Source organism: Aspergillus oryzae, chromosome 7 (genome assembly GCF_000184455.2).
Source record: "Aspergillus oryzae RIB40 DNA, chromosome 7".
NCBI lineage: Eukaryota > Fungi > Ascomycota > Eurotiomycetes > Eurotiales > Aspergillaceae > Aspergillus > Aspergillus oryzae.
Genome location: NC_036441.1, coordinates 1,584,396 through 1,601,148, shown reverse-complemented (window position 1 = coordinate 1,601,148; position 16,753 = coordinate 1,584,396). Strand labels below are relative to the sequence as shown.

Here is a 16,753-nt window from a genome sequence, read left to right as displayed (position 1 = left end):
GAGATTCAATGGATCTGTATAGATGATTGTATATTGAATGTATAACTACCTATAACGCTGTTTGCCTAGATACCGATAGTGCTATTTATGCGGTCATCGTGAAGACAATAGACCCCAGTATTGTCGAGAAGAACGATGATCCCATACCTCCAAGTCGAGCTAAAGAGGGTGTGGCGCTTCAACGCTCAGGTAGAGGTAGCTATATATTAAGTCAAGAAGCTATATTAAGTCAAGAAGTTTCTATACATGGGACTTCAAACAGTTGTCCAACTCCCAAGTATAGAAGTGAAAGTAAAGACCTAATCAAGTCGCGCTCCGTACCCGTTTCGAACCCTCAAGCAGGTAAAAAATGGACACCGAAACTCCATACCTCCAATTTAAGCCGATAAGAGTGCTTAAAAAAAAGTTTAGCATCTCCTTGATAAAGCGTGTCAACCTTGTGCAGGGGCCATGCTAATCTTCTCTGTATCGTTTCAAATTGACCGGATGCCTCGAGGGCAGTAGCTTTCTGTTGACGATAGTTTATATACCTTTACATTCTAATCTGTGATTGGCCAGTAAGCGAGAGGCCAGGAACATCAACCATCTAGGTTGGATGCGCACAGATGTGCTTCATTTGAGGCCAACGCCCGGCGAAAAGACTCAGTAACAGATTGAGAAACTAAAGCGTATCTGAACTCGCTCAGATAGCTGAGCAGGCACCGTAAATGGTAGCAAGATGCATACATCGCATACAAGGAAGTTACCAGTTTTGTGAATTCTTCGTATGAGCAGCTTCGACATACGTAGGAGTCAGGTATGTATGTGATGATGAACTATGGGATGGAAAAGCGGCGGTTCCAGTCATCGAGATTCCGTGCTAACGTGGCTTCTATCTATCTTGTGTTATATTATCAAAACTTTTTCGGAAATACAACAACTTGTCTGGGTGGCGCAATTGGTTAGCGCGTCTGACTGTTAATCAGGAGGTTATGAGTTCGATCCTCATCCTGGACGGTTAACTTTTTATTTTTAATACTTCCGTTTACCCTTTGCGACTTCAAGCCACTAAGGGGGGTACGTGGTAGAGGTGAGAGCGACCAAGGTCATCCCGCTATCTGGATGGGTGTCTTTTTCCTTGGGGCAAAGCCTTGTACGGACCTGGATCGATGCTGGCGGAAATAGAAAGTCAGGCGAAACTGGTCTGCCTTAGTACCCATGTGTTCATCTGCTAGTGACCCTGCATTCGTGGACCTGGGTATAGAGGCAAACGACGGTTTGATGTCAAGTACAAAGATGGGTTCAATGCTATGAAGTAGCGAGTAGAGAGTATCAAGCGGAAGGGGAATAGAAAGGAAGGGCAGAGTAGTGAGTGTAACTGACGGAATCTAGCAATGATAAGCCCATTAGACTACAAACGAAAGAATCACATCGTGAGTATTCCATGAAGGTGGCGGAGATCTCCAGGCAAGCAGGGTAGCCAGCTACTTCATTCGTGCTGAATTGACTATCCATTGGCAGAATGTTATTCGCTCGTCATACCGCGGGCAGGTAGTTAGTTGAACAAACCCTCGCGGTAAAGAACTTGGTAAATGTAGAACAGCTGTTGAGTAGATAGAAAGTCATCACTGACTAGGATGTCAATGTTCAGTTTTTTAAGATAGGACTACAGCTGTGGTCCCTCCAAGGAGGAATTCGGCCCAGAAGGAGGCACTACTAAGTATACAGGCACGCTGCTGGAAAGGTTTAGTTTCTGCATTGAAACCTAACTGTGTGTATCGTTGAAAAGGTCAAAACAAGTTCCTGGTCTCATTCTGCACCGTATTAGGGCTATTCTTCGGTCTATTTCACGTACTCATCACGGTATGCATCAAAGCACACCCACCAGTCAGCTTACTAGATGTGTACTTAATTATCAAGAGGGTCACTTTCTGGCATATCTTGTTCAATAAATTCGGTGTTTGAGAATAGAGCAGAAACCGTGGTTACAATTAGCTTCCCACTGGGTGGTTTATAGCCGGCGGCTTGCAGACTGATTTCTTCATCCAGTCATTTCTTTACAGATCAACAGTCGAGGCAGGGTGTGCATCAGTCGTCTCGGTGGCGCAATTGGTTAGCGCGTCTGACTGTTAATCAGGAGGTTGTGAGTTCGATCCTCACCTGGGACGTCTCTTTTCTTTTTGTTTTGTTGAAGCCCTAATACTTCTCCTGGAATAAGGTGGCAGACCCCAGGTCGAGTGTCCATCTGTTGTCTCGGTGGCGCAACTGGTTAGCGCGTCTGACTGTTAATCAGGAGGTTGTGAGTTCAAGCCTCACCTGGGACGTCTTTCCTTTTTGGTTGTTTATGGATAGCTTTTTGCTATCAGGATATTCGAGTAATGCGTGCATGCGTTTCGTAGAAGCCCGGGTGCTGGTTGAAAGTAAAGTAGGAAGTTATCCCTCTGCGAGATGACCACTGCCTAGTTCTAGGATTCTAATTTGGTCACAATCATTTCAATAGGGAAGAGAAAAGCAATACCAACAGCAACTTATTCCTTCTGGTTTGGTAAATCGAGTTTCGTGTGCAGCTTCAGCAAGGTGCCTTGCAGCACATAGTTTGTTGAGTTGGAGCCTTTTAGAGGGTTACATATTGCTGATCACAGTAATCCAAAGTCGAGGTCTAAAGAGCTAGCTAGATGGGTCGCTCAAGCTATCTCAGTCCATTGCAATATTGAGAGCTTATACACTAGTGGATTATTTGAAAGAGGGTTGACGTCTTATAGCGTCCGCATCCTGGTAGGATATTAGTTGAAGGGAAACATGAATGTGACAAGCCAGGGCGTAACATGATTGGGTGGAAGTTTGCCCATTCGTATAGCCTCGGGAAATCTGGTAATCACAGAGCCAAATATGCGAGACACTCTTACACCGAGAGTATTCAATTATACATATACTTCTTAATGGTGTTGTGATCTGCCCTAGCTTAGTCGGTAGGCCTGATCCCAACGGCGGATATCAATATCCTTCGGAACTAAGGAATATTCTACGTTCGAGAGCTTCTATGAATTTGCAGATTTATTTCATTGGAGAAGACAATTTCCCTTCCCAGTCAACAAATTCTCAAAAGAATTTGCTCTGGTTAACCCATACTTGGAGAGGTTGGATGCGGTTTCGAGTATAATGTTGGTTGTCTCCGTGATTTAGTTTACTCCCTAGAACAGTATATAGGACAACAAATAAATTGAAAAGGATGAAGAGATATGAAGATCTAAATAGAGGGCTTCGAACCCGTAAGAGCAATAGAGAGAGAAACGGAATCCATCTTCCAGGGTGTTAATATCCAGGTTCTATTTTCCCCCACTACCTATTATCTCTCTATTGGCACATGTTATCGAATAGGGGAACCGCTAAGATTTGCCATTAGTTAGACTAGTAGCGTGCCTGAATCGCAGTAGAGAGAATTCAGGAAGTAGAACCAACCTCATCGTGCACATTCCATTGGACCTGTGCGACAACAATAGGGGCCTGGTTCCGATCCTGCATAGCCATCAGACGCAGTATACACTTGCTGGTCTCCTTCCCTCTGTAATGAGCCTTACTCAGAGGTTGTCACGGTACGCTTTAGACTCGATTATCTTCTTTGGGTCCATTAAATGGCAGTCAAGATCGTCAGGGCTTGGTTGAGGAGCGTATCAGTCGCTTCCTAAGCAGCTTGCTACTCCCCAGTCTCAATTGAACCGCCATCCCATTCAACCATTACTGCGAATGTATGGTGGAACTAACGACATGACATTCTTCCAGCCGTTTCATTATCAGGTCATGGTCCACCAGTTTTGCATACTTAGGCTCTCCTCCCCAACGACCAACCCTCCTTCCTAGCTACAGCACCTCACCTGAGTCCAGATCCAGGATGCACAATCGCACAATAAAAATGGATATGCAGCAGTGGCACCTATCAGCACGACAAAAATCCGAGTGTAGAATTGTCGAGAAAAGCAAAAACAAACGTCCAGGATGAGGATCGAACTCATAACCTCCTGATTAACAGTCAGACGCGCTAACCAATTGCGCCACCCAGACATTTATATATTTTGGTTTCATTTTATTTTACATTATTAACCTACTGTAGTTTCAAGTGACTACTCAAAGCTGTCTTCACTATTGCCACGGAGCTTCACTCCGTGCCCTTTGAGAAGGGGAAGGGAAGGAAGGAAACAAAGGAAACTCGAGTTGTTATATCAAATATAGCATTATGATTTGAAAAATGTACATTTACTACTTACATATGTAAAGCATTCGAATCATACTATATATCGCATGAGTTTCATAGTAGCTCTCCTCAAATATCAAGGCACCAGCCTAGATACGACAGTCTGTCACTATCGTGGTTAACTGTAGTCAAGTTAAGCTTATCATAGCCCGCGATCCCGATCTCACAAAGTCACAGTATGCTTTTATCTAGCAGATACTGAATATCACAAAAAAGATGCTCTCCTTGCACGTACTCAGACCAGGCTTATCTACTCGCTGTGTTTGCAAATGGTCAAGAGTAACGGGAATATCCTGTATGTATAGTTATCTGCCGAATTAATGGAATAATATGTACGAGATGAACACCCTTGTCAATATTCCCGATGGAGATACCTACAATTAAAGAAGGAAGATGGCGCCTGACTGCTGGATTACCCAGGTAGATCTGCTTGTATACGTCTTGGGATAGAGAACTATTCTATATTCACTGGGCTATGTCAAAAAGGGTGAGCACCTGGAAACAATGAATCTATCATGCAAGTCACTAAAAACAGTAAATTGTAGAAGAGGGCTTCACATCGACCATAGGCCCACAGGGTAAGTATCTGGCAAATCGCTGTCTACCTAATCTGTTATATTATTGACCCCTCTGCCATATGATACCTCCTTTGATATAGGTTACCAACCCATATAAAGAAAGCTACACCTATAGGATTCTTAATATCTTTCCGAGTTACCTAGGACTTTAGCATTCATCTCAAATACCTATTCGCTATTCTAGGACGGTAGCTCTTTGAGCTACTTATTCGGTTCTACCCGCCCTTTTTCTCTTTGCTCTCTAGTCTTCTGTCTCTCTGCATCTTCTCGGCCCAACCAAAAGCCAGATTGTTGCAACATCGGCAACGTTTGGGATTCTGACGCCTGATTACTATCCGGTCAGAATCAGGGCACAATGGTCAAGAAGACAACCTTACGAGCCAGTAAGGCTGCTTTCACTGTGAAAGCCCTTTTCCACTTGAGAATATATCACATTGAGGTAGAGCAGTCCAACTACAATATACTTTGCCTCCAGCTAATGCGACCCTCAGAAGGCCAGTTGGCATTATATCGGACAAGACAAGACCAAGATTTTAAAAGAACAGTGTCATCCCGCAAGATCAGCAGATAGGGAAAACCTTATCCGCTAGACTAGATTGATACATATCAGTGGTGTATCTGATGAAACTGGACAGTTTCTCCGAACTTTCTTCCGTTACCTATCCCTGGGTGGTAAATAACCTGGTCGAAGACATGGATTCATGTGAAACAGATGGAGACATGCGCCAGCTATGGCAAAACATCGATATTGAAATCTTGATTCCAATGCTTGCAAGGAGAGGAAAGAATATGTAACCCCATGCCTTCGACAGGGGTACCAATCATCATTCGAAAACCTTTTCTCCGAAAAGTTCGATCCTGTCACCGTAGCATCGCATACACTCGGATTCTACCTGTTGAGGACGAAGAGAACGGTACCTGCTATTACTGAATCTCTGGCTCCGGTTCAATTATCAAGAAGTTGAACATCGTCTTTATCCCTAATTTCAACCCAGAGGATAAAGCATTCATCCGAAAATTTCCAGTCGACTACGGGCAATTGATTAAATATCTAGACGCCAAATACAATCAAAAATATATGCAGTGGAATCGCAAAAGTGCACATGGGAATGGAAAGCTTACTGAGGCAGGGAAGCATTTTCCACAGGTTGTATGGCCTCGCCAGCTTGAGTACAATGATGTCAAGTATCTTGAGTTCACAGATGTCTTTGGGTAGAAGAGGAACGTATGCCCGGAAGGTGTTACTGAAAGACAAACTCGATGCAGTATTGGGCCATGAGCTTTTCCAGTGGCCCTGCCGTTTAGAACTCCCACAATACCCGACGAAGATCAAGAGTTCGCGCATTCGGTGCCGCCATTGGACCCCCCACACCTGCCTGCGGACGCGACTGCCCCTGAGATAAACGCTTTTCTGCGCACGCTGCACGACCGGGAGGTCTGCGGCACTGACTACCAGTCACCGTATGTACACCCACGGCTGATATCATTCCCACACGGGTTAGACAGGGCCCAGTGGGCGAGGGCCTGCCCACCGCGGTCAAGGCCTTATCTTATATCCGTCACCGGTAAACCTGATGCGGTGCATTGCTATACCGAAATCAAGGCCCCGTCACAGGTGGAAACAGGGCATTGTCAGTTGATGCTCTATCTGTTAATGGCGTGGGAAGTGGGAAGCAGACAGCATACAGGCGTGTTCCAATGTATGGGATCTGCAGTGATGGTATTGATTGTATCTCTGTGAAAGTTCTCTCAGGGCAAGTCAAGCGACATAGATTTTCGCACAAGCGAGCATACATGATCCACGTAATCCAAAAGATCTAGCAGATTGTGAGGGTGTCAATGAGAATGGGCTTATTTGGTGCCCAATTCTTCAGGACTAGTTCCACTCAAAACTATGACCGCTTCCCACATATTCTCATACGCACACGGGCAGGCCAGTATGGATGCTATATTCGGGAAAGTCCGGCCGGCCGAACTCTTTTATTCGAGGAATAGGCTAATGATGTTCTCGGTTCTTGAGCGATCTTTTGAGGCTGGTTTGATGGTGATAGTTCCTAATCTTCCGGAAAGACCAACCGACACTATGCTATCCAGCTAGATAGGGCAGGAAAATTTGGGAGTACAAACTTTGTATTATCTATAACACGTCGAGTGAAACGGTCAAACGAGTAATATCCACATGTCACTATATATAGTGAGCTACAGGATATGAATGAGAGCAACATTCTTATAACTTGTAAACGAATGATCCAGGAAAATAAAGCCTCGTTACTGTTTGTCTTTCTACAGATTACAAATTCGGTGGAGATACTTTTATATTGCTTTGTTCTGTTTGATTTCAAACCCTACTTTTGTATCTAACTCATATCCTTCCTGGTTCATGCTCATATGGAATCTGGAATATCCTGTCCTTGTTCTGGAACTATGTACGCTGGTGGGGTATAATCCTGGAGAATGCACAGAAGGTACATGCTGTTCAAGCCTAGGAGAATATATATACGCTGGGGTATGTATATAATGCTAGAATATCTATATTCAAACTAGGCCAGCATTGACCGTTATTCCAGGCTCGTACTAGAGGATATCCAATCTATAAAAACAAGATACCAGGTTATCTGGTTCTCTTCGGGAGCTACTATACCTCGCTCAGTCCATGTACATAGAGAATAGCGCAGCCTGCGGAAGGAACTTGAGAAGAACCATCAATTCACTATTGAAGTTAGTTGGATATTATTGAACTTTTTAAACGAATATTTTCCATATGATACTAAGGTTTGGTCAACGCATAGCAGAAAGAATTTGAGGGATTGCAGAGTGACATTTTAAAATAGATATGGCAAGTGGGTGTTTGTCATAAGAAGTCCAAAACTGACTCTGTCAATATGTTCGCAGTTGTAGTTCAACTCAGAAATGCTGGGTCTTCTAAGAGTATTAGAGCACAGTGAGAAGCTCTAGTGAAAGTACTGAGTGAGGCAAAAAGGGAAAAACAAGTTGCAGAATCAAAAAGTTAACCGTCCAGGGTGAGGCTCGAACTCACAACCTCCTGATTAACAGTCAGACGCGCTAACCAGTTGCGCCACCCAGACGATTGTATAATCTTCAAATTTTTATTAAAGTTATCAAGTATAACTTTTATACTGGTTTGAAGCATAGAAAAACAAGTCAACAAGCCCAAAAAAGCAGTGATCTATCACTACCTAGATACTAGGTAAAGTTGCCTGGTATTATAATCAATGTGCCGAAATATGGTAAGATTCATGTGCACACTAGTATAGGAAGAGAATTAGAGGGGAGCTCCAAGCTGTGGTAGACCAATGTGTCACAGATAAAACATCGTATAGCCGAGATTGAGCCGAGCAGCCTAAGATGAGAATAAGGCGAACCCGACCATTCACCGCTACATTGGATCTGAATTTTGTCCCCTTGCGTGTGAGTGACTTATTTATGTTCCTCTACCTAGCTCGACTTTTGAACAGATCACTGCAAAGTGACCTACTCCGTATACTTTGTAGATGATGATACCCCTACCTTAACTTGCTTTTGACAACCTGATTTGTAGATGATCTTAGGCCTGGGATTTACCCCGTATAAAACACCAATTTTCAATTTTTACCAGGAACTTGTCTGGGTGGCGCAACTGGTTAGCGCGTCTGACTGTTAATCAGGAGGTTGTGAGTTCGAGCCTCACCCTGGACGGTTAACTTTTTGCATTACTCACATTATACTATCTTTTTTTATCATTTTGAACTTCATTGTCAGTCAATATGATCTGGAAGCTTGCCCCCAGAGAGTTAAGCATAACATACTATTGCATGCTTAAGTCGTCCCAAGATTCTCGCACGATCCTTTATCATATCATTTCACGGTAGTGCCTCATTTCTGCGGCTTCAGCGGTTGTACATAAGCTATATATGTAGGGAGTACTCCGTAAAGTCGAACTGTTCTGCTTATGCTTAAGCAGTGCTACGAGTAACTATAATGTGTCCGTTCGCCGGACTAGAGGTACTCTAGGCGGATCGTGTTCATGGTTACCCGATGTAGCCAAATGTTCCTAAAACGGACTTAAGGTTCAGTTAGGTCGGGTGTACATCCGAAGGTATGCGGACGGTTATTCCTTATCAATTCCAAGCCGAGGGCCGAGTACGAGACAGGTCCCAATCATTGGGACGGATTATTCATACCTTACCCTTTAATTACTTATCTATCCCTTCAAGAACTTCCTTCTTTCCATATCCCTCCCCTTCCCAGCTGATTCGCCCTTTCCTGCCAAGTCCCTAGCTGCTACAAACCATTCTCCTCATCACCCCCGGCGCCTAACCCCAGATTTCCCCGCACCGTTATCATGCCGGTCTCCTCACAGTATCCGCCGGTTGACATCCCCAATGTCGACCTTTGGACATTTCTATTTGAACGCAAGGATAGGACCTTTCCAGATGACAACAGTACGCCCGCCCATTTTTGGCCACTTTTGGCCGTCTCCTCGGCTAGCGCCTCATTTATCCTGTATTCGGAAGCTAACGTATCTCGCCAGTCATTTATCAGGATGCCGACACACAACGATTTTACACCTACAAAACCCTAAAAGATGCAGCGCTTGCCTTTGGTCAAGGACTAAAAGCCATTTATGATTGGCGCAAAGGAGATGTTTTGGCGTTGTTCACTCCCAACAGCATTGACACCCCGGTGGTGATGTGGGGAGCTCATTGGGCTGGGGGCGTCGTATCCCCGGCAAACCCAGCCTACACGACCGAAGAACTGGCCTTCCAGCTGAAGAACTCGGGAGCGAAAGCTGTGATTACGCAGGTTCCCCAGCTGTCGGTAGTAAGAGAGGCCGCCAAGCAAGCCAACATCCCCGAGGACCGCATCATCCTCATTGGAGACAAGCGCGACCCAGAAGCCAGGTTGAAACATTTTACGTCTATCCGAAACATTTCGGGGGCAACCAGGTATCGCAAAACCAAGATCAATCCGGATAAGGATCTGTCATTCCTGGTTTATTCTTCGGGTACCACTGGTGTTCCTAAGGGTGTCATGCTTTCCCATAGGAATATCGTCGCCAACTCTCTTCAGTTGGCTGCAGGAGAGGCAGGCCATCTGACTTGGAATGGCGGTGCCGACGGCAAAGGAGACCGGGTACTAGCGTTTCTGCCATTCTTCCATATTTACGGTAGGCTCAGCTGCTAAGTGGATATATATTTCGAATATACTGACGGATTTACTAGGTTTGACCTGTCTTGTGCACCAAACACTGTACCAAGGCTACCGACTTGTGGTGATGGAGAGATTCGATATTGAAAAATGGTGTGCCCATGTTCAGAACTACCGCATCACGTTTAGCTACGTCGTTCCCCCGGTCGTTTTGTTGTTGAGCAAACATCCCATAGTCGACAAGTATGACCTCTCTAGTCTCCGCATGATGAACTCGGGTGCTGCCCCACTCACGCGCGAGCTCGTAGAGGCCGTATATGCACGGATCAAATGTGGTATCAAGCAAGGCTACGGTCTCAGCGAGACCAGCCCTACTACTCACACTCAGCCTTGGGAGGAATGGCGCACTAGCATCGGATCTGTCGGCAAACTGTTGCCGAACATGGAAGCCAAATACATGACCATGCCTGAGGATGAATCGGAACCGCGCGAGGTATCAGTAGGCGAGGTAGGCGAGTTGTACATGAAGGGTCCCAATATCTTCCAGGGGTACCACAACAACCCAGCCGCAACCGCCGATTGTCTTACCGACGGATGGTTCCGCACCGGAGACGTAGGCTACCAAGACAAGAACGGAAATTTCTACATCACGGACCGTGTCAAGGAGCTCATCAAGTACAAGGGCTTCCAGGTGGCTCCGGCAGAGCTGGAGGGTATCCTTGTGGACCACGAGGCAATCGACGATGTCGCCGTTATCGGGATTGAAAGTGAGGCTCACGGCACTGAGGTTCCGCTTGCTTTTGTTGTGCGGAGTGCGAAGAGCAAAGCCTCAGGCGCCAGCGCAGAACAAGAGGCAGCTAATATTATCAAATGGCTTGATGGTAAGGTCGCGTACCACAAGCGACTACGTGGTGGAGTACGCTTTGTGGACGCAATCCCCAAGAGCGTGAGCGGAAAGATCTTACGGAGAGTTCTCAAGGCGCAAGCAAAGGAGGCGGCGGCGGCACCCAAGGCCAAGCTGTAATTAGAATAGACCCAGCTATGGTACAAGTGGTTATTATGTATATACTATTTTTTGCATATAGTTAGCACCCGAGAATTCATTAGGCTAACTGGATATGAGCCGAAGCCCACTGAAAGTAGGGTATCTTGTGTATATTGTCAATGATGGTATGGATACCAGTAAGAGATACTGTTACCCATCAGGTAGCGCATGTCGCTCTACGGGAAAAAGCGCTTCACCATCGCATCCACATCCTCCCCTTCAACGACATCCACCTTCTCCCTAACCACCCGTTCGACCGCGTCATCAATCGGTTCATCGCCGTTGATCAAATCATACCAACCGTTTGTATCAGAACGAGCAAGCAACCGATCCGCCACAATAGCCACATCCTCCCTGGTCACATTGCCTCGCCCTTCCGTCTTACCAAACTGCACCTTTCCGGTGGCCGGCTCATCAGTCAGAGTACCTGGACGCAGACAAATGGCCTGGAAGGGCGAGGCCTGGCTCTGCTTACGCCGAGCCGCAAACGCAGTCAGGTACTCGTCCGCCTCCAGCTTCGCTTTCGCATACGCGGGGAGAACATTGTAGAATACGTTCTGGATAGCCTCCCAGCCCTCATCAGACATCCAGCTAGGCCGGACCCGCCGACTACCAAGCCAGGAGACGAGGAGGAATTTGGTCACACGGGGGGAAGCAAACGACGCAGAGATGAAGTGTTTTGCGGCGCGTTCGTCAATGGCAAACGTCCGTTCGGGGCCACCTTTACCGCCGGCACCTTTTGTTTGCACATTAGCCTCGAGTTCGTAAATAATATACTCCATCATATTTTCTGGATGGCATTGGGGCACATCAAGCGGGGTAGGTTGAGTATCTTTCGCATACCGGCTGACCATACTACATAATCCGGAGACACAGTGTCGATGATCTTCTTTGCGTCTTCATCACTCTTGATGTCATCTAGACTGGAAAGGAGGATGTTCAGTTTGCCCTTTGTGCCTTTGCCTCGCGCGAGAATCTCATTCTCATGCTCTGGATTGCGGATCACGCTGGTGACATTCCAGCCACGGTTGAGAAGAAGTGGGGTTAAATGGAGGGCAACTTTGCCGTGGCCGCCGAGGAGAAGGACTTGCATTGTGATTTTGTTCGTATTTCCTGTCGTTCTATACAATAGTATGTTCAAGCTATTTAGTAGGCTGATATCGCGAGGTATTTAGTTTCTGTTGGTGAGGGGGCAGCACCAATGTGGTGCCTCAGGTTATTCATAGATGCATTAATAATGATGTCGTCATTTCAAGATGAATGCCTCAGGTATTGAGGACGCAATGTCTCAGTTTCCCAAGGGATAAAATCATAATCAATATTGATTATTGATTGATCTCCTGATGCCCCATACATTTGTGTCTGTGTCTCCCCGCGTCTAGTTCAGGTGAAACATATTGCTTCCCATCCCTTGACGAGTCCGTCTTTCTTCACTGTTACCCGGCTATCAGAGTTCTACTCCGGAGCATTTTCCCAATAGTCCCTCGCCCTTTACTCCGAGTTTGACTTTCGAATTCAAACAAAAGCCTTGTTACTGTTAAACCTTGCGAGAAAAAAAAATACAGTACAAAAAAAAAGGCAACCAAAAGGCCCTCACGCAATCCAAGAAAGGGCAAAATCAACAGGTTTAATTATTGAATCTCTCGTATCCCACAATCACCTAATCTGAAACACCGAGCTTCGGTTATTGACCGGGGAAAACAGGACCGCACATCCAAAGTTTGATCTCACCGTCGAATATTGATCTGATTTTCTAGCGGAGTGGGGGATGAAAAGTCCTTCTGGGCGGGGGAAGAAAGAAAAGTGGAAAGAGTTCTAGACTTTCTTATTTTGATTTTTCATTGCTTTGCTCATTAAACTTCGAAGGAAAATAGATTAAAATGTGATTTCTGGAATCTTGTCGATTTTTAGCGAATGCCAGCTTTTGTCACTGGTTATTTTTGTGGCCTTTTCTGATTTAATTAATCGAAGGTTTGAAGGGTGGTGATATGGATCCCCCCTCCTCTCTCCGATCTTGAGTCTCTATCTGGAGAGTACTCCGTTTTCTGCGATGCATCCGTCTCGATCTTCTGTTTTTAAAGATGTGCCACTGCGGATGTGGTACTTTTAGCCGGGGTTGTGGTTGACCTGAGTTATGGAGTACTAAAGCGGTTTTAAACCATTGTCCTGGAGAGTTGGTATTGTATGTATTGAATGAGGTAATACGGGCACCAGTTTTAGGGCTATTTGACCCCTTTCGAGTCTAGTCAGGGGCATCCACCACAGAAATTTGGTCCGCGAAAGGGATGGGGGTGTTAGTGTGTTTTTGAACGATTGTATTGGCTGAGGTTCATTGAAGAGGTCGAAACTATCTACTGGCGTGCCGTATATCGGCACATTTGGTACAATCCATACTTTGAGAACTTTGGATACCTACTCCGTACACTTTTTAAACTCTTCGTACCGAAGGTACATATGATAAGTACCGTTACTAAGGACCAGGGTTGGTGTAGCAGAGATGTATTTTATCGAGGCGGGTATGTAAGTATAAGCTGAATTTCTTAAGTAGTGCGCGGACGAGGGGATGCAACCCCCATGAAATCACCGCTACTGTGCTGTATTGCACGAAGATTATAGGTATTGTGGTATATAGGCTCACCGTCTGTTTCATCTGCACGTTCTTGAGGGTGGCCCCCGTGGTGGTGAGGCTTGGTTTACGGAGTATCCACGATCTTAGATAACGAAGAGGCGGTAAGCTTGGGATAGGGCCAAGAGAACAAAACTTGAACTGTTGGGTGCTCCGTGACAGCCCGAGACTATCCATGTCAAGCGGACTACTAAGGTTTAGTCGGTATGCGACTATGCGTATTTTGATTAGGGGCATGTCTTTCTAAATATATCGCTGTCATGACTGGTTCAGCAATTCGTGTTGCTTGGTGGTTAATCTGGCGAGATTGTCGCTCACATAGTACAGTACTCCATACATATGTTTGCTTACTGTGACTTGTTCCCCTCTTTTCAGGACAATGGCTTTCAAGGATACATGACGCTCATGCAGCGAGCTCCACCATGCTCTTTGACAGTTCCGCCCGAGCCATATGAAAGACGTTATATGCATAAACACTACCATGGGTGCCGGGTGAAGCAGGATGAAACAATACCTGACTGATCTACTGTACCTCGGGTAGGATATATACATATATGCATGACCCGATAACCTCAACCGAATACCTATATCCCGAGCACGTGAGACATCAATGGCACCATAATAAGTCGATCATGTTAAGTGTTTGTTTATTATGTTGCTTTGACATCGGTCCAATCCATGTAAGTCTCTCATCTTGCACCTACCAGAACGCCTGCTATCCCGGTAGGGCTCGGAAATCGATACCCGTCTCGCTACACAGCCAGGGATGAACGGCAGCCGCTGTTACATCCAGCCACCGAAAACATTCCGGAAAGTATCCCTTGACTGCTGCGGTGTTGACAAGCCCCAGCCAAGAATGGTTGGAATAGACGAGAATCCTGTTATCTGAGTGTGCCAGTCCAATGGAACGCACATGTGTTCTGTTGGTAAGGGGGCGGGAAATGGCATGACATAACTTGATGCGGTCGGTTTGAGGGGTACATACATGCATATCCACCTGTCAGATGGACATTGCGCTCAGTAGCTTTGGCTTTGGGAACCACTGTGTACGGCCATGGCAGGTGACCTTGCCTAATCTTGCATAATCTTCTCCAGTCTCTGAGTGGAGGTATTTGAAATTAGTATCCATCCTAGTTCTGATGTAGGTACCGGTGATATGTTCTATTAAGTACTAGAGTCTAGAGACTGAGGTTGACTGAGGTCAACAAAATTGAGAAAGCATGTTGTGTTTCATTTCTCTGGACGGTTTGATCGACCTTAGCTTGTATGGCGTTTGGTCGCCTTGTCATACTAGGCAAGTTCCGCATCGTCACAGGCACGACTGTAGACTAAAGAAACTCCCAAACCAGATAGATTAATGGTGTATATAAATAGAGAGGCTCATAGATCTGCTGTATTATGCTTATCCGGCTGGGTATATCGTTTTCCAGATAGATTGGCTTTGCGGCATGAAAGCTGACGAAGCTTCCGGGGAAACGGAAAAGGTAAAGAAGCAGTGAGACACGCATTGACCAATAATGGATGACAATAATATAGAGTCAATCGTAGCAGTATAGAATATGTATTACTAGGTGGGTAGAGTGAAACCGTACCCATGATTTCAAATGTCAGACAGCGCGCGATTAAGCTAATCGTCTTAGCTGCATGTTGATTCTGCAACCATCATTTCATCGCCCACAAATCACCCCTCAGATAAGGGGAGGGGCTATATGATCGAGGTAGTACGATTCAGGTCAGCATGACACCTGCTGAGGTTTCCTGGGTCTCTGTTGGTCGGTGGTATAATAGCGGAAATGGGTATCTGTCCGACGTTGAACTGGTAGGACGGAGGGCTCCATATTCTGTGTGATGAGGGATGAGTCCACGGCTAATTCTCTTTAGGTAATCTCAACGGCTCCGAATGATTCCAGCAGAGTGACTGTTGTGACTGTTTCCTGTCACTCACTAGTGCCTAAAGTGGTGCTAGTCAAGGCTTGGTTAGTGAAGAAAGCCTGCCAACGATTAGTACTTACCACTTCGTAATGTCCGTCTTGCCCCGGCCCACCGGTAAGTACGGGTCAACACTCCATTTCTTTTTTTTTTTCCTTTTTCCGTTTTAATTTTCTCTCTTTTGGTTCTTTGCTTTTTCGCTGACTCAGTCTTTCTTGGCTGTCTACTCCGTAATACTTCCAATCTTTTCTTGTTGATGTGGCTTGCCGATGACCCTAGGGCTGTTGCTGTAATATGGGACGTCTGTGGAGTCAGGCTGGTGGGCGTCACCACTCGATTTGGAAATTTGCCGTCTTCAAGGGCTTTCATCTGAAAGCCCTTCCATGGCTGTAGACGACTTGGCTTGTAGAATTGGGATATTATTGGTTTTCCCCTACACCAGCGACCCTTTCTATCTTTTGTTTTGAATTTACTAAAAAGAGATAACACACAACAACAATATCTTTCAGCATAAGGAGTCATTGTCGCCAGCCTCGAAACGGATCGAATCCAATATAGTATGAATACTTAACTGCTCATATTATCTCGTGTCGGCCAGGATCGTAAGCCGGAGATTAACACCGGGTATTTCTGTAGGTATTGGGCTTACACGCTATCAAAACAAAGCAGGTGCTCCGATATACTCTGACTATCCAACTAAGTTCCCGCGTCCAATGTACCCCATACTTGGAAGTAAAATAGATAAAAAAAATAAAAATAAAAAAAAGGTAGAATGCATATGTCAAGATGACGTCTTTCATTACCTACACAAAAGCAAAACTTGATTGCAAGCACAATGAGGCTTACAAGATTCATTTAGTGATGGAGAAAGAGAAAGAACCCATGCATTAGCCAGGCTTCGGTCCTAACATCAATCAAGTAATGATGAGACACGGCAATGAGATGATCGTCCCCGCTCGTCCAAATTTCCGGAACCCATCTAGCGCTAGGAGCGTATCATCAAGGCGACAGGTCATAATTATTGAAACCATTGATGAGTTATCTCACTAGAACTCAGCTGACCGACTCAGTCTATCCGTTGCACCTCCTTTCTTTCCATGTAGGACTCTCTAACGGACTCCCTTGAAGGGATTGTATATTGATCGACCGCAAGCGAGCTCCCTTCCTTTAACCACTTTCCGGCTTGGGCGTGCTCTATA

At 45.6% G+C, this 16,753-nt stretch overlaps 2 protein-coding genes and 6 non-coding genes across 8 annotated transcripts; 5 read left to right on the top strand and 3 right to left on the bottom strand.

Moving 5' to 3' along the window:
* Window positions 1-922: 922 nt before the first annotated feature.
* AO090011t00014 lies at window positions 923-996 on the top strand. Its single transcript has one exon. It is a non-coding gene; the product is annotated as a tRNA-Asn (tRNA).
* Window positions 997-2,073: 1,077 nt separating this feature from the next.
* On the top strand, window positions 2,074-2,147 carry AO090011t00013. The gene has a single exon. It is a non-coding gene; the product is annotated as a tRNA-Asn (tRNA).
* An 82-nt stretch (window positions 2,148-2,229) lies between these two features.
* On the top strand, window positions 2,230-2,303 carry AO090011t00012. The gene has a single exon. It is a non-coding gene; the product is annotated as a tRNA-Asn (tRNA).
* A 1,661-nt stretch (window positions 2,304-3,964) lies between these two features.
* Window positions 3,965-4,038, bottom strand: AO090011t00011. The gene has a single exon. It is a non-coding gene; the product is annotated as a tRNA-Asn (tRNA).
* A 3,780-nt stretch (window positions 4,039-7,818) lies between these two features.
* On the bottom strand, window positions 7,819-7,892 carry AO090011t00010. The gene has a single exon. It is a non-coding gene; the product is annotated as a tRNA-Asn (tRNA).
* A 536-nt stretch (window positions 7,893-8,428) lies between these two features.
* On the top strand, window positions 8,429-8,502 carry AO090011t00009. Its single transcript has one exon. It is a non-coding gene; the product is annotated as a tRNA-Asn (tRNA).
* A 646-nt stretch (window positions 8,503-9,148) lies between these two features.
* On the top strand, window positions 9,149-10,978 carry AO090011000620 (acyl--CoA ligase; the record flags this gene model as incomplete). The annotated part of the gene is made up of 3 exons (XM_001826174.3): window positions 9,149-9,248; window positions 9,338-9,973; window positions 10,029-10,978. The coding sequence occupies 3 exons, from the start codon at window positions 9,149-9,151 to the stop codon at window positions 10,976-10,978; spliced, it is 1,686 nt and encodes a 561-aa protein (XP_001826226.1).
* A 197-nt stretch (window positions 10,979-11,175) lies between these two features.
* AO090011000619 (uncharacterized protein) lies at window positions 11,176-12,092 on the bottom strand (the record flags this gene model as incomplete). The annotated part of the gene is made up of 2 exons (XM_001826173.3): window positions 11,176-11,735; window positions 11,843-12,092. The coding sequence occupies 2 exons, from the start codon at window positions 12,090-12,092 to the stop codon at window positions 11,176-11,178; spliced, it is 810 nt and encodes a 269-aa protein (XP_001826225.1).
* Window positions 12,093-16,753: the final 4,661 nt, after the last annotated feature.